This window comes from Dysidea avara, chromosome 11 (genome assembly GCF_963678975.1).
Source record: "Dysidea avara chromosome 11, odDysAvar1.4, whole genome shotgun sequence".
NCBI classification, from domain to species: domain Eukaryota; kingdom Metazoa; phylum Porifera; class Demospongiae; order Dictyoceratida; family Dysideidae; genus Dysidea; species Dysidea avara.
Window position 1 is genome coordinate 7,272,435 of NC_089282.1, and position 25,045 is coordinate 7,297,479.

The following is a 25,045-nucleotide window of genomic DNA, read 5'->3' on the forward strand; positions in this document are numbered from 1 at the left end:
ACGACAAGCAACATGTTGTACGTCAAAATAGTCGTTTTGCCACGCGGCCCGGGACTCATAAAATCGTATGATACTCTGAATGGAGTCTGTACCACAAAATAAACTTTCGGTCACATGACCAGACTAATTGATGTTCTGTAGGATCACCTCCTTCAACTAGCTACGTAGAAACCAACTTTGATGTGAAGACAGAAATGTGCAGGTGCGTCGTACGCATACGTATAATAAGTTATAAGTCAGTGTAGCTACTGTATTAAGATTCTCAGACAGCATCTGCCTCGACATTCCCTCTGACAAGTTACTGAATTACTCGGCCGGGTTTATTAAACAGATTTAGAATTTTGCTGCGTACGTAGCCACCTAGCACAGCTTTTGACCAGAAAATTATAGTGTTGTGAATCATTACAAGCTCGTGGAGCAGGCCATGTAGGTCAGTAGCAGCACTGATCATTGGTGATGGGAGCATGGTACGTAGGTGGAACGTGATCCACGCAGACACATTATGGCCGATCTGAGCAGAGAAAAGCATGACTTGCATCTCAACCAATACAGTACCCGGTTCACCTCTCTTTTCAGCAGCAATCAGGGTTGCAATACCTTTGGCAGTGGCTAGGGCCCATACCTCCAGATGATGAGAAGACTAGTGGAGAGAAAGTGTCTCTTTCAACCTCATGCCTGGCTAGTAGTACACAAATATCCTACATAACACAGCAAGATCACACGTTCCGCCAAGTTGCACTGTGCATCAATCATCATGGCAGCTATGCTGTTGGCTAGTGAGCCACTTGCTGTCAGTACTGGAAGATCAGCACTTTACCCATTAGTTCATGCAACTGATAGCCAGTATGTTTCACCATGATCAATTTTACATCATCAAGCAATCGAGGCTTTTTGCAGTGGATCAGATGATCAAGAGTATAGGTATTCAACTAAGTACTTTAGAAAGCAATGTAGAAACAATCTAATCCAAAACAGCCAAGCTGTAAAAAAAGAGTGCGGCCCTGAGAAAGGCTATGGTGAAAAAAGATGTGAAATCCAAGGTGGCGGCCAAGAAATGGCTGTGATGGTAGGTTAATGGTAAAAATTTTAATAACGACAATTCAGGTGAATTTTGTGCCAATTGACCAAGCGGCACCAAATTCACCTGAATTGTTGTTATTAAAATTTTTACCATTAACCTACCATCACAGCCATTTCTTGGCCGCCACCTTGGATTTCACATCTTTTTTCACCATAGCCTTTCTCAGGGCCGCACTCTTTTTTTACAGCTTGGCTGTTTTGGATTAGATTTCACTTCTTTTTGTATTTGTATACCCCAAAGCCGGATATGGCCGGCTTTAGGGCTTTTTAACCTGTCATTTTTTCTTTACTACAGGAAGAAGAAAAGATGAAACAGGGTGATTTCTTTGTAGCTGACCTCTCTGCAAGGTGACCCTTCTAGCTGATCTCTCTACCGGATGACTTGTTTGTAGCTGAACTCTCTACAGGGTGGTTTGTTTGTAGCTGAACTCTCTACAAGGTAACTTCTTCTAGCTGATCTTTCTACAGGGTGATTTGTTTGTAGCTGAACTCTCTACAATGTAACTTCTTCTAGCTGATCTTTCTACAGGATGATTTGTTTGTCTCTACAGGGCAATTTGTTTGCAGCTGAACTCTCTACATGGTAGTTTCTTTGTAGCTGAACTCTCTACAACGTAATTTCTTCTAGCTGAACTCTCTACAGGGTGACTTGTTTCTAACTGAACTCTCTACATGGTGATTTGTTTGTAGCTGAACTCTCTACAAGGTAACTTCTTCTAGCTGATCTTTCTACAGGGTGATTTGTTTGTAGCTGAATTCTCTACAGGGCGATTTGTTTGCTGCTGAACTCTCTACATGGTAGTTTCTTTGTAGCTGAACTCTCTACAATGTAATTTCTTCTAGCTGAACTCTCTACAGGGTGACTTGTTTCTAACTGAACTCTCTACAGGGTGATTTGTTTGTAGCTGAACTCTCTACAAGGTAACTTCTTCTAGCTGATCTTTCTACAGGGTGATTTGTTTGTAGATGAATTCTCTACAGGGCAATTTGTTTGCAGCTGAACTCTGTACATGGTAGTTTCTTTGTAGCTGAACTCTCTACAATGTAACTTCTTCTAGCTGAACTCTCTACAGGGTGACTTGTTTCTAGCTGAACTCTCTACAGGGTGATTTGTTTGTAGCTGAACTCTCTACAAGGTAACTTGTTCTAGCTGATCTTTCTACAAGGTGATTTGTCTGTAGCTGAATTCTCTACAGTGCAATTTGTTTGCTGCTGAACTCTGTACATGGTAGTTTCTTGTAGCTGAACTCTCTACAATGTAACTATTTCTAGCTGAACTTTCTACAGGGTGAGTTGTTTGTAGCTGAACCCTCTACAGGGTGATTTGTTTCTAGCTGAACTCTCTACAAGGTAACTTCTTCTAGCTGATCTTTCTACAGGGTGATTTGTTTGTAGCTGAATTCTCTACAGGGCGATTTGTTTGCTGCTGAACTCTCTACATGGTAGTTTCTTTGTAGCTGAACTCTCTACAATGTAACTTCTTCTAGCTGAACTCTCTACAGGGTGACTTGTTTCTAGCTGATCTCTCTACAGGCCTAGGGTGACTTGTTTCTAGCTGAACTCTCTACAGGGTGATTTGTTTGTAGCTGAACTCTCTACAAGGTAACTTCTTCTAGCTGATCTTTCTACAAGGTGATTTGTCTGTAGCTGAATTCTCTACAGGGAAATTTGTTTGCTGCTGAACTCTCTACATGGTAGTTTCTTTGTAGCTGAACTCTCTACAAGGTAACTTCTTCTAGCTGAACTCTCTACAGGGTGACTTGTTTCTAGCTGAACTCTCTACAGGGTGATTTGTTTGTAGCTGAACTCTCTACATGGTAACTTCTTCTAGCTGAACTTTCTACAGGGTGATTTGTTTGTAGCTGAATTGTCTACAGGACAATTTGTTTGCAGTTGAACTCTGTACATGGTAGTTTCTTTGTAGCTGAACTCTCTATAATGTAACTTCTTCTAGCTGAACTCTCTACAGGGTGACTTGTTTGTAGCTGAACCCTCTACAGGGTGATTTGTTTGCTGCTAAACTCTATACAAGGTAACTTCTTCTAGCTGATCTTTCTACAAGTTGATTTGTCTGTAGCTGAATTCTCTACAGGGCAATTTGTTTGCAGTTGAACTCTGTACATGGTAGTTTCTTTGTAGCTGAACTCTCTACAATGTAACTTCTTCTAGCTGATCTCTCTACAGGGTGACTTGTTTCTAGCTGAACTCTCTACAGGGTGATTTGTTAGTAGCTGAACTCTCTACAAGGTAACTTCTTCTAGCTGATCTTTCTACAAGTTGATTTGTCTGTAGCTGAATTCTCTACAGGGAAATTTGTTTGCTGCTGAACTCTGTACATGGTAGTTTCTTTGTAGCTGAACTTTCTACAATGTAACTTCTTCTAGCTGAACTCTCTACAGGATGACTTGTTTGTAGCTGAACTCTCTACAGGGTGATTTGTTTGTAGCTGAACTCTCTACAAGGTAACTTCTTCTAGCTGATCTTTCGACAGGGTGATTTGTTTATAGCTGAATTCTCTACAGGGCAATTTGTTTGCAGTTGAACTCTGTACATGGTAGTTTCTTTGTAGCTAAACTCTCTACAATGTAACTTCTTCTAGCTGAACTCTCTACAGGGTGACTTGTTTCTAGCTGATCTCTCTACAATGTAACTTCTTCTAGCTGAACTCTCTAGAGGGTGACTTGTTTGTAGCTGAACCCTCTACAGGGTGATTTGTTTGCAGCTGAACTCTCTACATGGTAGTTTCTTTGTAACCGAACTCTCTACAATGTAACTTCTTCTAGCTGAACTCTCTACAGGATGACTTGTTTCTAGCTGATCTCTGTACAGGGTGACTTGTTCCTAGCTGAACTCTCTACAGGGTGATTTGTTTGTAGCTGAACTCTCTACAAAGTGACTTCTTCTAGCTGATCTATCTACAGGATGACTTGTTTCTAACTGAACTCTCTACAGTGTGATCTGTTCATAGCGGAACTTTCTACTGGGTGATTTGTTTGCAGCTAAACTCTTTGCATGATTGTTTCTTTGTAACTGAACTCTCTACAAGGTAACTTCTTCTTGCTGATCTCTCTACAGGGCAATTTGTTTGTAGCTGAATTCTCTACAGGGTGATTTATTTGAGCTGAACTCTCTACATGATGGCTTCTTTGTAGCTGAACTCTCTATTAGGTACCTTCTTCTAGCTGATCTGACTACAGGGTGACTTGTTTGTAGCTGAATTCCCTACAGAATAACTTGCAATGTAATATAACTGAGTAAATTATACATGCAGCTGAATGCTTTATTAGGGTGACTGTTCTATTAGAGTATCTCGATCTCGCATTTGCTGCACGTAGTTGCCTTTCGAATCATAACTCAGTGATTTGTAATGCGATTCTTCTGTACTACTGCAAGAACTTTCTATGATGATTATTCCAGCTACATACTGATTTTCAGCTCGTTGCTCTAAGCGGTTTGCCTGGTAGACACGAAAACTAATAGTTTTTTTATTCATAAAAATCGATCGCGTAATTTTGACACAGGTTGGGTTTTGTGTCATATCTCCATGGTCTTTATCCCGATTCCTTTCAAACCACAAAAAGGCACTCCTACGATGGTTGCTCCATCTACATATCAATTTTCAACTGATTCGTCCAAGGCGTTTACCCTGTAGGCGTGACAGACCTTCGACCTTATTTTACGCAAATAATCGGTCATAACTCCGTGAATGTTCATCGGATTCCTACCAAAGTTGGTACGGAGATCCGCCTTAATGAGCCCTTTAAGTGTGCCAAATTTCAGCCCAATCCGAGCACGCATTCGTGTTTTATGGCGAATTTTGCGAAGTGTGCGAAATGAAGAAGATGAAGAAGAAGAAGAAGAAAAAAACGAAGAAATTAAAACGAAATTTTGTTCGCTCGTATCTCGGAAATGGCTGGAGCGATTTTCTTCAAATTTGGTATGTAGACTACCCTAGCTGGGCGGCACGTCTCCAGCAAATTTGGTTCCAATCGAATAAGGAATCACAGAGCTACATAGGTGTGAAAATTGCGTTTTCTTTCTTCCTGTTAATATACTCACGGTGTGGCGCGCCGGCTTCTTGGGCCGCACGACACACTATCGTGTGTCTTGATTACGGAGTTGGGATAGTGAAACTGCCACATTGCAACAATCGTCTTAATTTACTCAGATGAGTTAGATTCTTATAGTTCTTGTGCGACAACAACAACAAAACAAAGTAACATGCACAAGATTTCGACTAATCGAACTTAACTGAATTTCCACTTTAAATCTGTTATCAGACAAGAATTAGTACCCCGTGTACATGACTACATGATTCTTTACCTCAAACCATTTCCAATAATCTGTTAATAGCTTTCACTGCTATCAAGGTAGTGCAGATGTCAGTAAACATTTTCTATCCCAGACACTTACTTTTACTTGCCTCTATAATCGTAACTTAATTGTAACTTAAACTTAGCACTTATGTGTACATGTACATTAGCGTTAGAACTCTGTCGGGTGATTGCTAATTAATAAATAAATATAACCTGTTATATAAATAATGTGTTGTAGAAGTAACTAGCTGCTTCTTGAATTCAAAAGATGTTTAAAATAACCACATGCAAAATCAGTTGAATTACTTTTCTATACACATTATGTAGTTGTTTGCTCAGTAGCTGACATAACCACATCTGTTGACTTTAATACAGGTGATTTTTATGATCTCATCAGGTGTTTAACTAAATTGGCTGTTGCTGTAAACAGTGATATTCTATGGTTTCCCAAATTTATATGGAGCTATTATGGCACAGACATATTGTGCTTAATCGCAGAAACACTTTTTAACAAACTAACCTGCAGAACTAATTCACAATTCTTTTGTTTCATTGTAACACTAATGTAGTGAAGATTAATGGGTGTCAAAATGTTGAAATAGCTTCTGAGCGTTCCCTTCCAAAGATCCGCCATTTAATTCACCATAGATAAAATGAGTGATTTTCAATCCTCTGATTTCCTTATATATATGCTATAGCTCATTTTAATCGCTATTCACTGCTCTTTCCAAATCTGGTCTGGAATCTAAAGTATCTGTCACTATTTATTACATGCTCACAAAATGTCAATACAACATGTATGGGGAAATTTGCTATACACAATCGGTTTAGGCCATTTTGATGCACCAAACTTTCTGGACTTCTTCTGGCATCATTGTACTCGCAAAGAGTTGCTCTGCATGGATCACTCCCGGAAAGTTACTAAGCAGACTCGAGGTAGGTGGTACACAATACTTAATTTAATTTTTAATTGTTTTTCAATTGAAATTTATTGCGGGACATGCTTCAGCTGGCATTTTTGCCATGAGCAAAAGTCTGCAAACTTCTTGCTATGTATGCGTTTTGCTGTGAAGTCAGTGAAGTGCATGCAATTCTGTAAATAACCTTATCAGGATTCTAACTGATATTTTTAACTGTAGCCTTTTCAGAAGGAATGAAGATCTGTGTGGGGTGTGTAATTGTTTATTGAGCTTCCTACTACTTTTTTTGTGAATTTTATAATGTCTATAATTAACTCACTGGTGGAAATTTCATAAGTTAATATGTGGCAGATAAAAATTCCTCATCATCACTAATAAATAATGTCCTGCTAATCATGAAAATGACTAAACTCAGGGATCATGAAATCTGCCAATCAGATCATGTCTGACCCCAAACTGATCGGAATTGAATTTTGTGAGTATGTTAATACATCCACAGGTCCTCTTTCTAAAGTGATCTTATGTGATGCAGCAATACACTAGAATCTGTATAATTATGGTTCCAACTTATCTTTTTTTATGTTGTACTAGTATATAAAAATTATTTCTTTAAAAATGAAGTAGGGATTTAAGTTGATAAAAAAAAAATAGTGAAACAAGAGATGAATGATGGTATTACAGCATAGCTTGGTTGGAAAATCCCTACATTGGCATGTTATAACAATCATTCTGATGCCAAAGTAGGAATTTTCCTACCGAGCTATGCAGTAATACCATCATTCATCGCATGTTTCACTAGTTTTATCATTTGGATCCGTACTTCATTGTTAAATTAATATACTAGTTTGTTTGGTTTTTTTGACTGTTCTATTAGGATGACTGCTGTATTAGAGTATCTGTTAGCCTTAACCTACCAGGGGGTGTGTCACTGTTTCATATTTCATTGTGCTAGCATTATGAATACAAATATTGGGATGCGTTATTGTGATCAAGTAGATTGTTAAGAGGTAAGATTGTGTTAAAAGGTGTGGTATTGAACCTATCATGAAGTTACAGATTGTACTGTTTGATATAAATCCAACAATTTTGTCATCCTTATTTATCCAAAAGATAGATCATTCATTCTTCTTTAAAAGTAATGCTGAATACAAAACATTTCGCAGGGATGGTGGAGCAGGCCAAACAACTTTGATTATGAAAGCAACACAATATAGATTGAACTATACAACAGATATAGATTCTATTCATGGCCGCGTCTGGGGGCTTACCCCCAGGAAAACTTTTATACTTAAATTGCCTTGAGAGAGTATTTTAGACAGTTTTTGCAAATAATTTAAATAGTTACTAACAATTTCAAAAAGAAAGTAACTATTCTATTTGAGTGATTAACTGCTCTATTAGAGTATCTGACCTTTTTCTTACTAGCATTATCCAATGAAAGTGGAGGGACCATGGCCCTCATTTAAATGACCTACTATTCGTTCACATTATAGTACTATGCATCAGTGCTACACATACTGTGCGTTGGTCTAACATACGTAACCCCCTTGATAAGTTTATGCATCTTATCTACATAAGATTAAAATTAAACCTGACTGACCTGTAGTGGTATTCAATGCACATGCATTGATTATAATATTATTTTGAACAAAATGCGTTTAATGGTTTGAACAAATTTATGTCATCAAATTCTCTTGTATTCACAGGAAGAACTTTATCTAGAGCAGCATTCAGTTTTTCTTCTCTTGAAATTAATTTTGAAAGTGCTTTATATTGCCTTCATAGTTAGTGTCATACTGGTAAATTTTCCTGTAGGCTTCCTCCCATCCCCAGCTGAACTTACATGCACTACTGAGTTTTAATCAACGGTCAATCCTGCTGTTGCTCTCCTGTAAGTTGATACTGATTAACAGATTTCTAGCCATGTAAGCAGGTAAATAGGAGGGGTTTAAGTGATTCAAGAACCCCATAATTTTGGTTGAGCTATTGCAGCTACTGGGTCTTGTATAATCAATAGGGAATAAACTAGCAAGTACAGCATAGCACAACCTTACAGAATTACAATTAATATAACCTCAAATTCAAAGCAACCGTAACCTGTTCTTTGTATCCACAGTGTAGATTTATTGGAATCATACATGCATGCATGCATGTCAAGACATCTTGATTGAAAGGAGATGTCAACAAACACCTAAATAGTAGTCCTTTAAAATGGTTGATGGCTGCAAATGCTGTATTTTATTGGTTAAGACTAGCAGCTACTATAATTTTTTAGCAGGAAAAAAGGAAGCTAAGCACTGCATTAAGGTTCGCTCTTTACACTGCTTGTCACTCTAAACCAGCAAAGAGAGCTTTGAGGTGGCATTGAATAGATGGATTTATATTTGTAGCTATTGCAATTAGCCTTGTCTTTCAAGTAATGAGAGATGATGTGGCAGGCTCTGAAAAGACCATGTTCTACTCCCTCCTTGTTAAATCCTCAAGAGAGCCTATAGCTTGTCACTCAAGAGCCTTGTTTGGCTGGTTACTAATAAGATGCCTTGGTTGCTTGGAGAAGAGAAATTCTTACTACATGAATGGTACCATAGGAATGGTCATGAATACACTATAGAATATGGGTGTCTATGAATATACTGTGATAATTTCCCCTATGTATAAAATTATTTAACAGGGAAAAATGTTGACAAATTTCATATTCATCTAATTTTGTTGTCAAAGTCATTCTACCACAGCATGATCTTATTTAGTAGTAATGAGCTATGATATACACAATGTGTCATAGTTTGTGCTGTGATTTTATCCTTCATTCTGAGCATAAGTTAGTGAGTAAACATAATGATGGACAAATGGATGCATGGCTTTTCAGCTTTATACGTACTGCTAGCATTGGTACCTGTTCTATGGTGGTGCAGCAATAATGATTAATGAGCTACCTGCCTGCTTTGGTTTAGGCTAACTTTCTGATCTGAAACACACAATGTATTGTGTTTATTATTTGAGGTTGTGCAGTAGCAACCCCTGTGTTGTATCTGCCATTTGGCTGTCTTACACAACAATTAAATCTGAATCCAAATAAATGGCCTAGCAGGCAGTATTGGTTAGGCAAAATCAAACTACGGACCAAAATGTTTCTGATAAGTTGTTACCTAATTTAGCAAATTAAATTTTCTACTGACTAACTGATACCTTCAGCCAAACTTAACTCCACCATGGGAACCACTATGGGCTTGATTTCTTTACTATCTGATCTCACTTTGGCCCAAGATGTTCGTTTTTGCATACTGCAGCTGCTACAATACATGCATCATGGACTTACCTCTGTCCTCCTTTGTGTCCCATGCATTTCTTCCTCCACTACCGTGATGTGTTGATTTGCAGGTAGCTAGTGTGGTTATGGCTGCTTTTGCTAGCTATCTTGAGAATTGCTGTAGGGAGAGGATGAAGTGCTTCTCATACTACTCTTCATTCAGTTTGTAGTGCTGTAAAACGTGTTGGGGCATAGCTGGAAATTAAGTGGAATGGCCACAGTGCTCCTCAGCAATTGATAGTTGGGGCACATGTTCAATTGTACAATGTCTGGAAAAACTTTTTCTGTATGCATTGGTTCACCATGCAGTCATGAATTTTGAAAAAAGTAAGCAAACAAGCATAACTAAAAAAATTTACATTTTGGTAGTAGGGATAATAGAAATATAAAGCCATGAAACAATGGAGGTTGCCTGGCATTTAATTCCTACTTCAGTAATATATACAATATTTTGCCATGATTAAAGTAGGAATTAAATTAGTGATGCACCGATTGATCGGTAAATAATCGAAAATCAGTTTTATTGGCCAAATTTTGGCCATATCAGTATTGGTAGATATTAACACATTAATTTGCTCAACCTGATGACAGCGTTTCCAAAAATAAAGTTTTAAAAGGTAATTTTAAAAAATACATGTAACTATAATCATTGGATGGGTTATTGGTCTGGGCCATTATATGAAATTATCGGCTATAATTAGATATCGGCAAAATCTCTTATTGGTGCATCACTAGATTATGTGTTTTATTCATTTATTTAATAAGGCTTTACAGCTGAAAGCCTGTAGGACACTGAAAGTTGTTACATAAAGTATGTTTGAAAAGGTGGAAAATGTCCGCTAGCATGTACTATACAGCTGAAAGTGTATAACCTTCCTTGTTTCATTGCTGATCTTCCAATGTATTTTCCTTATGCTTGTATAAATGTACAGATTTTACAGTAGTATTATTATATACCTGCCCTGTCATGCAGGGCTTTTTCATAACACAGATATTTTGAATTGTGGAGTAGGGGAAACATCATACAGCCTAAGCAAGTTTGGCTATATAGCTAAATTAAAAAAAATCTTTTGAACAAACGAACATTCGATCATGGCATAAGAGGTTTGAACCTTTCCATAGTTAATGTAAACCTGAAATCTAAACTAGAAGTGAAACTTGGAGCAAAAGATAACCTAGATGGTAAAAGTAATGGACCAAGGTTTTTCATTTTTCTCCATAGCAACCATAGCTTAATCACATAATGTAAAGACCTGAGTCAAGCTGAAGTACTATGTGTTTAAGTATTGAGACATGTATTAAATATGCTGTGATTTATTACTTTGTGTGAGACATGTATTGTTAAAGTTTGATAGATTCATGAACTTAAAGTAACGAATGTTCAAACTCTGATAATTGGGCCCTAGTAGTGGTGGATCCAAGGAAGGGGGGGGGCACAAGAGGCACATAGCCCCTCCCCCCATATAAAAGAAAATCAAGCAAAACTGTAAACAAGATCAAGATACTCTAATAGAGCAGTCAGTAAAATACTCTAATAGAACAGTCACCTCATGGAATCCTCCACAGGTACTGGTATCTGTAGTATCATCCCATGGGAACATTTGGCCTGCTATGATAAAATGTACACGGTTCTGTGTATAGCCATTCTATATGGCAATTTGGTTCATAACTGAACTACTTATGACTGTCACTGATCCACATATTAAGTACCTTTAACTTCTGGGGGGCTGTGATCCCAGACCCCCTACTACCCTAGTGCACCTCCTCCTGCCAAAACCTGGATTTGCCTTTCCCTAGCATAAACAAACTTGTGAAAAAGGTTCAGCACAACACAAACAAGATAAATAAACAGTTATGCAATATGCCTTTGGGATAGTAATATCATCAGAAGTACATTATATCATGTATACATTCTCCTACAGAAACATGATTGTACAGTATATACTAGTGTTAGTGGCAGCAATTCAGGTGGTCTGGGGAAGATATGACTGTGGCAGAGAGATCACTGTTGATGCTGACGGAAATGATACTCAAAGTTGCTTGAAAGGAATTTATCCTTGTTCTTCACTTGGTTATGTACTAAACCATTTACAGAGCAATGATTGTGTCAACATGACATCTGACTCAGTTCCATTAACTACAATAGTAGAGTTACACAACCTTAATGCTATTGCAATAAGAGGACAGGGTGACACCATTGTAATGTGCAACAATACTGGCGTAGTATCCTGTGATAACTGTAGTAATGTTGTTATTGAAGGGATCACATGGGATAGGTGTGGTGATCCTCAGAAGCAAGGACCTGATCGTTGGGGAGGAATAAACTTCACCTTAATATCCAATTTGTTTATCAACAATTGTTTCTTTCAGCATTCTAGTGTTCGTGCACTCTTTGTAGTTGACATATCAGGCTCAATTCAAATCTTGAATACCAATTTTACGGATAATGCTAATTACGAGACAATATTCTGTGCCTACTCTCAGTATGGATTTGTTCAATGCACTACAGCCAGCTTCACTATAACTGGTGCAGTATACATTGTGAGTGCCATCAGTGAAGCTATTGTTAATATCTTGAATTGTGTTTTCCATCACAATGGCCACTTTGGGAGAATTAATGATACCAGTAATAGAGAACTCCCAGGTCCAGGACTAGAAATAGCAGATGGAGCTGGCTTACTGCTTGTGCTCCCTAATCCCAATTACACAGTCAATATTTCTATTGTAAACAATAGTTTCTCCTCTAATTGTGGTCGTAGTGGTGCTGGAGCCCTGATTAGCACTAGAAATTCACTTATTATCAAGTTAGCCGATCTGGTGTTCTACAACAATAGTGTCATTAAATCTTACATCAATGCTTCTGCTATTATGGTGGATTTACGAACACCAATGAATTCTACTACTATGCCTTTATTGCAGATGTTGTCTTGTGAATTTTATAACAATAATGGTGGACGGAATATGATAGGTTATATTGTTGGAGATGATCCAGCACACGTAACAATAGAACAGTGCAATTGTTCTAATAATACAAATTATGACATTGGTATGATAGAGCTGAATATGCAATCTCATAGTCCAGTTAGAATTTATGATGCCAATTTCTATGGCAACAATGGATCTGCTTTAGTTTATATGCAAATACATTCCAGAAATATACCTGTCTCAATTGTTAATGTAACAATGACAAACAATGCAGGAGTTGCTAAGAGAGAAACAGGAGGGCTCATTATAGCAGAAATTTTTGAAGACAATTGTACAATAGAGATTACAGAGTTGCATATGACTCACAACAGATTACTTGGGCATGGCAATGGAGGTGGAATGTATATCACTGGTTCTTTTTGGTCATCTTTCAAATGTCTTATCCACAGTTCAGAGTTTACATACAATGTTGGGTTTGGCACTGGTACTGCTATTTACAGTTCTCTGGAGTGCGCAAGTAATAAGCAGGCCTATTTGATGTTCATTGACGAATGTACATTTACACATAACCAAGGTAACAGTATTGTCTATGCAGCCATGCAGTGTTTTGAGGTACCAGGATTTTTAGTTTTGAATGGACAGTTTAGTAACAATACAGGTAGTCCGCTGAAGCTTTCCAACATGATACTAGTTAGCAATGACAGTATTACATTTCAAGATAATCAAGCTGATGCTGGGGCAGCATTGTATTTGACAAACTCATACATTCTAATGAGCTATTCTTCATTTCAAATGGACATTACAAATAATTTTGCTAATTTAAATGGAGGAGGCATTTTTGTTGAATTTCTTGACCCTGGTCAGTGTCATTGGTTACTGTATTCTCAAGATGATTTCTGTAATGCTTCTCATGTAGCCAATGACTGTGAAACAAAACTAGACACTGAACTGTTTTGCAATGAACTGCCAAAACCTGGTCATGCTGTTTCAACTGTGAAAATAATGAACAATACAGCATTACTGTCTGGTAGTACAATATTTTATGACGATGTTTACAACATTCCACCATCACGTAGATCCAGTGACATTGAAGATGTTACATCTGTATTTTATATTCCAGAAGATTTCACCTTAACACCAAATGCAAGCTCTGGTATGTCACTAGCAACTCAACCAGAGTTGGTAATGTTACAAGAAGGAGCACAATGTAATGATAAATTTAATGCATGCAGTGTTACTGGCATTACCTTAGGTCAAGAAATTTCAATACCGGCTAATACTATTGGCTATAATAACAAATCTGCAGAACCCACAAGATTTCTGATTGAATGTATGGATAGCTGTAAACATTTTAGCTTTCCTGATGATGCAGTTATTCTGATCAATAAAAAATTAAGATTTAGTATTGTTGGAGATAAAGTTAATGAGAAGGCAACATTGCCATTAAAGTTACGCAGTGAAATGATTACTTTGGATTTAACTCTTGATATTTTTCCATGTTATTTGGGTTACGCATATGATGAAACACTCCATAAATGTGTCTGCTATGATGTAAGCAACATAGTATCATGTACACCTACCACAACTATTAAAAAGGGTTACTGGATTGGGACAGTTTATGAACAAACTACTACGTCACAATGCCCAAAAAAGTATTGCAATTTTAAACGCAATGAAGTTAGCCCTGGAAGGTTTTGGCTGCCAGCGGGATATGATGATCAGTGTAATACACACAGATATGGACCAGCTTGTGGCAAATGTGAAGATGGTTACACTTTATCCTTTGACTTTGATGATTGTATTGAAACTGATAATTGCACAATTGGCATAATACTACTGGTGATTGTTTGTATGATAATATACTGGGTGTTTATCATAGTTGTTTCTTTGGGGCTCATGTATTTTAAGATCAGCATTGGATACCTGTATGGGATTATTTACTATTACAGTGTCGTGCATATTCTATTGGGACAAATAATGCATTACTCTAATGGACTAGAGGTTGTGGAGAAAATTTTATTGAGTATTGTGGGACTCAGACCAGGATTTCTCAGCAAACTGTGCTTTATACAAGGAATGAGTGGGATCGATCAGTATGCTTTGCATTACATTCATCCAACAGCAATTTCATTAATTTTGATGCTGTTAGCTATATGTGCCAGACATTCCAGAAGGTTTGCAAAATTTATTAGCAGAGGAATTATTCCTACTATTTGTCTAATCCTTACACTGACTTACACTTCAATAGCAGACACTTCACTTCAACTGTTTCAGCAGCTAAAGTATTATGGCAGTGACCAGATATACTGCTACTTGTCACCACATATTGAATACTTGACTGGTCAACACATTGTATATTTCATAATTGCTGCATTTTTTGAAATGATAATAGTGATTGGGTTATCTCTTTTGTTGCTATTGGAGCCATTTGTTAACCACAGAATCAACTTTACATGTATAAAACCACTATTGGACCAGTTTCAAGGATGTTACAAGGACAAATATCGATGGTTTGCTGCTGTTTACTTGCTATGTCGCCAATCTATCCTTGCTATATTGGTAATCGGCATTTCTGACCAGTACATTGCGTTGTACCTGCTTGCAGTGGTATGTATAGCTGTTGCTTTGTTGCATTTCCTGCTATGTCCATATAAGGATGATAAACTTAACCAATATGATGGAATAGTATTACAGCTACTGGTACTTGTTGTGTCTCTACAAATAGTTTCTATCACAGAATTATCTGGTTTTAATAATGCCACCATTGTCGGTATGGCATATGGACTGATTTTTCTACCACTTGGGCTTTATATCATTTTGTTGGTTTACATCAGAAGAGCTTACTTCATAGCATGTCTGAGCAGTAAGTGTAACAGCAGGAGTCAATGGAGAGATCATGATGACACAGAAATGATACCACCACCATCTCCACAGGAGCACCATGCGTTGCTTGCTACTGGGTTAAGGTTTGTGTATATAAGTACAATGGAATATGTTTATTTATAAATGACATGTAATCCACATAACTTAGCCAAGGACCCAAAAACATTCTATACTGCATTAACTGGTATTGAAAGCAGGCTTCTTTGATAATGAAGATAACTCTGGTTATTCTCATCATAGCATTAGCCAGGATTTTAAGTGGGTGTCCAACAGCAGTACTGATTTACAGAATATGCAAGGGTCTAGGGACTCATCCCCATGGCTAGCTGTTGAGAGGCTTCCAGTATTTAATAACTCATGTGTATCAGTTAAATTGTATAACCCCTGGAAACAGCTATCTAGTGGGACAACATGAATTTAGTGATGACTTATATATAAACAGTCAAACTTTTTGTGTCAAGTAAGAATAATGAGAATGGGATATATAAATACAGGAGGTCTTTTTCGATCTCCATGATAAAAAGTCAGCAGAATAGTATAGTGTAAGCTTACACTCAGGTTTATATCACCTGCATGTTATGTTACAATGTCTATAATCTGTTTGTGTTCACCAGAGCCCTCATTTCTTGTTACATGGGCCAGCTACCCAAATATTAATAGCACCGTGAAGTTGTTTAAATGCCAGAACTGTTAACAAAAAGTGCTTCGATAAGGGCAAGATCAAGTGAGTTATGAGGCTTTAAAATATCCCATACATTAAGTATAGACGATTCAGGTGTGCAAACATGTTTGCAACATGAAAACATGTTTGTTCCAGTACAAAACCATTGAGAGTGAACACATGTTCACCTCTTTGATATTACTATATTTGGCAGGCTGACTATATATAATGTTCTTTCCCCAATAGAACCCTATAAATTCAATACTCTGTATCATAGTTTCCAGCAATGAAGTCCCATTAATACAATGATATTTATAACACTTGACTGCTGTGATTTTGAAGTATTCTTGTCTGCTGTGTTAGTGAATCTCAATCTTTCAAAAATAAATTTCTATAGAGCAAGTCCATCCTTCTTTGAGAGATTGCTGATACTCACTACTTTTGTACTAACTGCTAAACTAAGAAGTGTGTTTGGTTCCTGCTGCAACCTTCGTAATCTAAATTCAAAGAGGGCTTCCTGGAAACCGTCTATACCTATGAAGTTGCCCAGGGTGTGTTTATTACTTGGGTTAGTTTCTGTAACTATTATTTTCTTGAAATTATCTCAATCATTTGGTACAGTAGTACTGTATAGCAGGACTCCCTTAAACAAAATGGCACTACTAAAAATGGTGCTACCAAAAATCATTCATGGAAATCTTACACATAACGAAAAGCACCTCTATAGAAGAGTCTTAGCATTTCTAACATCAAGTCTTTTGAAGAAAAGCTCAACACAATGTTGAATTTTAAAGAAGTCAACAGAACCCTGATTTTGGTCTGCCTAACTACCTGACCACAGTTGCAAGGCTTGAGGCAAAATGATGCAATGTAGCTACCACCACCACCATTTTATGGTTCCAACTAGTGTCTGCCCTCTGCGACTTTTCTTTTAGTTTCATCTTCAATCATGCTGGTTGTTGTCTTCTTCATGCAGCGAAACCATGACGAAGTGTCAATTTTCTGTATTGACATTCACCTTAGTAGCATATTTAGAGGCCACACAGATGTGTTTACACAACACCCAGTGGATACCTATGCTTGCACAATAGGCTTGTAGCTGCACAATAAGCTCGACCATGCCCCTTAATGATCTAGCTGTACTAATAATGACTGAGCAAGGAGATCGCACCTCTTTAAAGGATTAATTGCTCAAACACAGTGACCACATCCATTAGTGATCATCTAGCAGTACTTATAGTGATCGATCACTCCTCTCACTTGAGATACTCTAATAAAGCAGTCATCTTAATACAAAGGATACTCTAATAGAACAGTCACAAGTGCATATCATAGGCTATAACAAAGCACTAAATTAAAAATTTTTAAAATCCAAGCAATAAAAAGTCATGAAACAGATTTGAATGATAGTTACAGCATGGTGTAAAATCCCTACTTTGGCTGAACAGTTATGACATGCTAATATTGCCTGGTATTATCCATCAAACTATGTTGTAATGCCATCATTTTGAGGATACAGCTCAATGCGTACATTCCCTAGTTATAAATATAGCAAACTTTAGCAGCATTCTTCTTACTTAGTGGTGCAAATGCTATTTGTACAAGTACACAAAAACTTAGGGACCATAGCACATGAAAAAAAGCACTGAAACAAGCTGGAGTAGTGCACAATATTAAATCACAGTAAGACAATAAGAAGTGTTGTATCCCTACTGTCCCTACTGTGTATTTTCATTATAGTATCTTGAGCACAGTAAGGATATAAGACATCTTGTTGTTTTACTGTGATTTAATATTGTGCACTACCAGGGGCTGATCCAGGAATAAATGAAAGGGGGTGGCTGGCTTAGTTCACAAGCTTTACATGTGCAGTAAGGGTGTAGCTATACACTGGTGAGAGAGGTGACTGCAGACAGCGTGCGGAGCACGCTTAGCGAAGTGCGAAGCACGAGCTGTCTAGGGGGGTCTGGGGGCATGCCCCCCCAGGAAAATTTTTAAAATTAGGTGTTCAAAACATGCTATTTAGATCAAATTTTACTTAGTTTCAAAACTTTTGTTCTTATACAGTAACTGTTGGCTGCTACTGCTACTGCCCTAACTACACTATAGTGTACAGATACAATATCCTAAAAGGGTCCCTTTAGGATAAATTGTATCTGTACACTGTAGTGTAGTTAGAGCAGTAGCAGCTAAGAAAAGCAGTAGCAGCTAACAGTTACTGTATAAGAACAAAAGTTTTACCGTAGCCCCCTTCCCTCCACCCTGAATCCACCAAAGAATTAGATTGAATCTGGAAGTGATTTTGACTGAAAAGAACAATTGTATGTAGCTACTAGCTAGAATTTCAGACAGTGTACTAGCTGTTTAGAAGAAACACTGTAAAGCTAGCTACAGCATATAGTTTAAAAACTTGTTGGCAGCTGTGCTATTATGTCCATTTAACAACTGCAGCTGTAAATGAACAAAACCATAATAATAAATGTCCACCTGAAGGTTTTGCTTCAAATAAAGTGCACTGTTAGTGTAGATGCCATGTGCTAGTTTGTACAGATGTCCAGGTCTATTTTAGATTATTTTAGATCAAAAGTTATAGCCCAACAAGGACAGAATCCTCTAAGTGAAACCCTTACTACTGATGGAAGTAACAGTGACAGTGAAGTTGGGGAAGAAGGTTTGATTGACAATGAGACTGAGTCTGGAAGTGAAACTCCAGTCACAATCACTAATGAAAGTGGTATCAACAATGACAGTGATGGGAATGAATGTCAATCTCAGGGCATAAATGAAGAGACAGAGGCTACCCCTTCCACTACTGAAAGTATTAGAGTTAATGCGGATTTCATTGAAGCAGCTAACTGGCCAGATAATTTGACAGTGAGCCTTCAACAATCAACTGGTGAGCTTTGCCGTGAGGTTGCACCAGAAACTTTCCATGATAGTGATCCTGTTGAATTTAATAGCAATGGTGAGCCATCTTATCCTAACGTGAACTTTGTATCTAACTCAGAATCTAGTGATATTCTGCAAGTGGCCATTAGTAGATCAAGAATAATAAAAGATCATGAAAAATATGAATTGATTACTTCATCACAAAGCAATCTAAGGAGCACTGATTTTGACACAGTCTACTTCACTGTTTCTGGAGGAAGGAAAAGAAAACAGATAACTTTTCAATCTCGATGGCTTCAAGATTACAAATGGTTACGTTATGGTTTGGAGAATAGTCAAGGAGGATGGTGTTTGCCCTGCATTTTGTTTTTAACTGACAGTGAAAAGACACATCTCGGTGCATTTGTGTGTACGCCCTTCAAGAATTACAACAAATCCAAGGAGTTGATGGAGAGGCATGCCAAACATGCATATCATTTGAGAGCAGTAGATCATGCCTTTGAATTTACAAGAAGGTGGGCTAATCCTGAATCAAGAATCGATAGTCAGTTAATTGATAAAAGCTCTAAGAATTTTAAATTTAATACTGAAGTATTGCCAACAATTGCTGAGACAGTATTATTGTGTGCAAAGCAACGAATTTCTCTCCAAGGTCACAATCAGGATAAGGTGAACTTTACACAGGAGCCATTAAGAAATGAAGGAAATTTCATTGCCATACTTAGATTGCTGGCAAAGAACAATAAAGCACTGAGCGAACACTTAATACTTGGTCCAAAGAATGCAAAATATACCAGTAAGACCGTTCAAAACGAGATACTGGAAATAGCTGCTGACCAAATTCGTGCATTTTATCGAACCTGCATACAGAAGTGTCCACATTTTTCATTAATTGCTGATGAAGCTACATCTCATGGTAAGGAGATTTTGTCGGTTTGCTTAAGGTTCTTGGAAATTGATAATGAAAATTTTCGTGTGAAGCCAATAAAGCACGAAGTGTTACTTGACTTCCATTTTCTTCAGAGGATAACTGGGAAAAGCATTGCAGATGGCATCTTGCAAGTTTTACAAAAACATGAAATTGATGTTAAAAATTGCCGAGGGCAGGCATACGATACAACAGCTTCCATGAGCTCTTCAAATTCTGGTGTACAAGCACATATAAAGAATAATGCACCAGATGCAGAATTTCAAGGTTGCTGCCTGCATAGTTTGAATCTAGTAATATGCCATTCTTCAAAGGTTCAAGCTGTAAAAAATATGATTGATAACTGTCATCAGGCGTTCTTATACTTCCACAACTCTCCAAAGAGACAACGGTTTCTTGAACACATAATTCAGCGCTTGTGTCCATCTGCCAGGAAATCTAAGATAAATGGGCTGTGTAAAACAAGATGGGTTGAACGGCATAATACTTTCACCACAATTTTAGAATTGTATCCTTACCTTATTAAGACTTGGGAACATATTTGTTCACCTGCTGATGATGACAATGAAATTTATCCTGATGGAAATACTTGGAACTGGGATTCTGAATCTCGTAGCACTGCTAATGGTTTGAAGCACATTTTTACTAGCTTTGAGCACGTGGTTGCATTTTTGCTATCAAAAGAATTATTGGAGCCGATTAAACCAATTGCAGAATGTTTACAAGGTAGACTACAAGAGGTATACTTTGGTTTTAAAAAAGTTGATGAAGTCAAGGAGCATTACAAGCAACTTCGTGAAAATGTAAATGCTGAACATAATAGAATTTATCATAAAGCTCTAAATCTATGCAGGGATATTAGCAGCAGCGAAAGTATGCCCCGTGTTATAAGAGGCCGTCAAACTAGACCAAACCCTACAGTAAGCTCACCAACTGATTACTGGAGAGTGACAATTACCATTCCTTTGTTAGACTCAATTATAAGTGAATTGGAAGCCAGATTTTCTGTAGATACACGAGCACATTATGAACTGTGTGCATTGGTGCCCACTGTAATTACCACAAAAGACGAACATCAACTGTGTACCATCTTAAAATCTAAATGGAGTCATTTGCTACCAGCAGAAGATGACCTTGACAGTGAACTTGCTAGATGGAAAGCTCACTGCAATAAATTCCATGCCACTTTAAAGGAGAAGTCTATAACTCACTTGCTGAGTGAAGATGCAGATCCAATATTCTTCCCCAATATAAGAGAACTCCTGTGCATATTGGTAATACTTCCGATTGGAAGCACTGAAGCAGAAAGGACCTTTTCTTGTCTCAGGCAAATTCATTTGTGGTTGCGCACCACTATGACGGATGAAAGACTGGGCAACCTTGGGGTGTTAGCAATGCAAGGATTTAGCTTTCAACTGAATGTTGAACAAATATGTAAAGAGTTTGCAACTAAACATAGCAGAAAAATGTGTACAAGTAGTGTTTTATATGATTAGTATGAGCTGTTAATGCTTAATTTGCATGCCGTGATATATAGTTTAATCCAGGGTGGGTGGCTAGCCACCCCATCCACCCCCCCTGGATCAGCCCCTGACTACGTACTCCAGCTTTTTTCAGTACTTTTTATTGATGTGCTATGGTCTCTACTCTAGTTGAAGATTCCAAATATTTTTGTGTACTTGTTTGTTAACTTTTTTTGACTGGTGAACCCATGCATTCCACATCAAAAGAAAGAAATGATGCTGCGCACTCTAGTAGTAAATTATCGTCCGAAAAGTGAAGTATCCAATATGCTTTGTTGTCAGCTATGTTCAACCTGTTACACAACATTACGAATCAAGAACTGTTCAAAAAGCACCTCTGCAATCAAAATAGCCACAATGAAAAATACGGATGATTTCCATTACAAAGGGAAGCCATCATGTGCTACCACCAAATTGACACCTTTTGCTGTCAGCAAAGATGAATGGGACACAAAGGAGGACACTGGTAAGTCCATGAAGAATGCATTGTACATACTGTGGTATGCCAAAAGGCAACTCTTGGACCAAAACGACATCGAACAGTGAAAAAAATTAACTCTATAGCCTTAGTCATTATCAAGTTACACTTGTCTGAAGACATCAGTCAGTCAGTCAGTCAGTCAGTCAGTCAGTCAGTCAGTCAGTCAGTCAGTCAGTCAGTCAGTCGGTAAGTCAGTAGAAAATTCTGTTAAATATATATATATATATATTTAAATTCCAAAGCAACTTGTTAAAACATTTCGGGTCAATCTGAATTCTGGTTGGGCTTAGTTTTTCCTAACCAATATACCGCCTCATTATTGTCTGAGACTGGTATCTGTGTGTTGTTTTTTCATGGGCCACACCCACACCTTTGTGGTCCCTACTATACAGTACTATTGTACTAAATGATGGATGGTGTGGTTTGATTGCTCCAAAATGTTACAGTTCATAGCAGACATAATTAATTTGTGTCACCCAGGGGTGTATCCCAGATGTGGTTTCCAGATGTGGTACTGAAGTATGGTTGCAGAGGTACAGCTGACAAATTTTGAGCATAGACTCGTCACTTAGCCAAGTCCTTAATGGTTTATGGATATATTTAGGTATCGTAAGTGACCCAAATACATATGCATATCAATAATAATGAATTAAGTAAAAATTAATATATAAAGCTGCTAAATTATTATTCTTAAATTTCAAGGTAGTCTTATACATTTATATCAATACCCTTGTAAGTTATGAGTAGTTTTGCCTGTTATGAGTAGTTTGACTGCTCTATTGATCTTTGCTCATTGCATACCCGTGGTATGTATAATGGTTGTGGAAAAACTAATTCATCTGTTATGTAATTGCATGATAGGACATCGCAGGAGTCAAGTGAAATGTACAACCAGTTCCAAGAGTCATTTTTCAACTATGATCACATTGACTGAATCTTACACTGTGAATATTGCACCATGTCAGCATTGAAACACTATGTAATTTACTAACTCATTTTAAAGTGTAATTTATATAAGTTTTGAGAATTCAGTAGTATGCTCTGAGTTTTATATAGCTAATGCACTAATATTACTGTAAAGAATGTTAAAGATTTTTTTCTCAGATTATTCAAGAGAACATTGCATTCTTAAGAGAACATTGAATCACTGCGTTCTTAATCTGTAAACTAGTCAGCTATACAGTACATTTGTGAAAATCTGCACATTCTTATTCTATACATACAAAGAATTTTGGTAACTTAAGTGATTAAATTTTTGAAGTTGGAATTTCACTGTTATCAATATAGGAAAACACATACAGTGAAATATCAGTTGTCTGAACCCCTGGGAGCCATCTACAGTATTAGATAACTGAAAAATCAATAACTATAAAGTTGTATTCAAAGTCACTATGAAATGTTTTTAATACTTTTACAAAATAATAATAACAAATGAAATTTGACCTCTCAAACAGAACATCATGTCAATCAATATAATTCCATTGCAATGAAAAAGTTAAATATTTACAATTTGCTGTGTTGCTATTATAGCAGTCAGTGCACGTGTTTTTTTCTAGAAATCAGGAATTTGGAGGGTGACCAGGTGATAGTCCATATGATAGCTAGCTATACACTTGTTCCAGTGTGCAACTAGATACATAAGACAGTTGAACTATCTGTTGGACTAGCTAGTTAGTTACAAGAATTGATTTAGATTTTTGTGATTATATAGATGAAATCTGATTGTATGGTTGGTAGAGCCAAGAGTTCATAATATAAAAAGAGAGGAGAGTGTCCTACTGCAGTATAGCCTGTGCAAATGCGAATCTCAAAGTTATGATGCAATACCTATGGTCACTTTCAATGCGTTAGTTGGTCAGGGATACACTCAGCAGTAAGTTTCAATGACTTCAATAAGCAGCCTACTGATGACATTTTCAACACTCCTTAACACTTCATGTGTTGACATGATATCCTAAAGTAATCAAAGATTTACTGTATTACTTTGAGATACGCATTTATACAGGCTATACCAAAGTACGACACTCTCCTCTCTTGGTAGAGCTGTATGCATGTGTGTTGTAATGATGTAATATCTGTATAGTATAAATTATGTGTACCTCGTATACACAATTTTTCTATTAGTATAGTGCACTACACATGTTGAATATAAATAAACAATTTGTATGAGTTGGCCACAATTGTATGATACCACAAGGCAGTAGCACACTAAAAGATCTGGGTGGGTGTCTTTTTAAAATAATAATTAGGCTAATTTGGTAGTTTTCATGGCTATATGGAGCCATTCTGGTTAAATCTGTGGGTATTTTTTGCTGCCAATTTGAAAGCAAACAGGCTCAGAAAATTTTAAAAATTACAATATCTGAGATTGAATTTTTGAGAGATGAGTGTGCTATTTTGAAACCAAGCTTAATCTAAGAAATTAGGTAACCTTTAGAATTGGGATAGGTACTTGTTTGTTTTCCATGTAACTCATAAATTGCAAAAGTAACTAGTGGATAAGTTACTAGTTGCTGTCATAATTGTATTTTGTTTGTCAACTTTAAAAACATGTTTGTATGACTATATATTCCACTCATACATATGTGCCTAACAAAGGGAGGAATAGAACTCTATGCATATGCACTTCCTCAAAATGTTAGTAAAGTAGCTAGTTTTGACTCTAGTACCATAACTTTAGTTGTTGAATAATTTTCGTATGCAAGATTTGTACAAAAATTTTTATCACACTTTTTTTTGCATGAAAATAAAGCGATTTATGGTAGTTACAAAAGTAACTCAACTCTGGTGACCTTAGGTGTCAGATATGAAATAGCCATCACTATGTAGGAATTTTTGAGTCATATATTTTATGTACAATGTAGCTACCCAAATTAAAAAAAAAATTATGCTGAATCTGAAAGCATTTAAAGGTCAAATTTCTACCTGGGGAAAATGTTACATATTATACACTCTGAGATGGAATTTGAGGGCATTTTGATTGTTTGTGAAATTTAGAAACAAGCTTAGCCTAAGTATAAAGTGCAGTAGTCAATCACAAGTTTACGGCTGGGAAGAGTATGAGATTTTAGTGGGAGAAGTTCCCCCCTAACAGCCTTAGAATGAACACTGAAAGCAGTTCTGTACATTTGC

The 25,045-nt window shown here is 37.1% G+C and overlaps 2 protein-coding genes across 3 annotated transcripts; both read left to right on the plus strand.

Annotated features, from left to right (window-relative positions):
* The first annotated feature begins 26 nt into the window (after positions 1–26).
* LOC136238111 (uncharacterized) lies at positions 27–24,076 on the plus strand. 2 transcript variants are annotated; one of them, XM_066028442.1, is made up of 3 exons: positions 27–202; positions 11,546–15,514; positions 23,470–24,076. In XM_066028442.1, the coding sequence occupies exons 1-3, from the start codon at positions 195–197 to the stop codon at positions 23,489–23,491; spliced, it is 3,999 nt and encodes a 1,332-aa protein (XP_065884514.1). In that variant the 5' UTR covers positions 27–194; the 3' UTR covers positions 23,492–24,076. The 2 variants fall into 2 exon arrangements, with proteins under 2 accessions (XP_065884514.1, XP_065884513.1); XM_066028441.1 differs by lacking the exon at positions 23,470–24,076 and adding an exon at positions 22,775–23,409 and having other exon boundaries at positions 28–202.
* Positions 15,554–21,418, plus strand: LOC136238112 (52 kDa repressor of the inhibitor of the protein kinase-like). Its single transcript, XM_066028443.1, has one exon. It carries the CDS (start codon positions 18,643–18,645, stop codon positions 21,403–21,405), a length of 2,763 nt encoding a protein of 920 aa, XP_065884515.1. The 5' UTR covers positions 15,554–18,642; the 3' UTR covers positions 21,406–21,418.
* Positions 24,077–25,045: the final 969 nt, after the last annotated feature.

Bases quoted from the DNA above. Each gene is read 5' to 3' on its own strand.
- LOC136238112 (XM_066028443.1), top strand. From the start codon at position 18,643: ATGTCCAGGTCTATTTTAGATTATTTTAGATCAAAAGTTATAGCCCAA.
- LOC136238111 (XM_066028441.1), top strand. The intron at 15,515-22,774 runs GTTTGTGTATAT...ATTGCATGATAG, and splicing joins TTGCTTGCTACTGGGTTAAG to GACATCGCAGGAGTCAAGTG.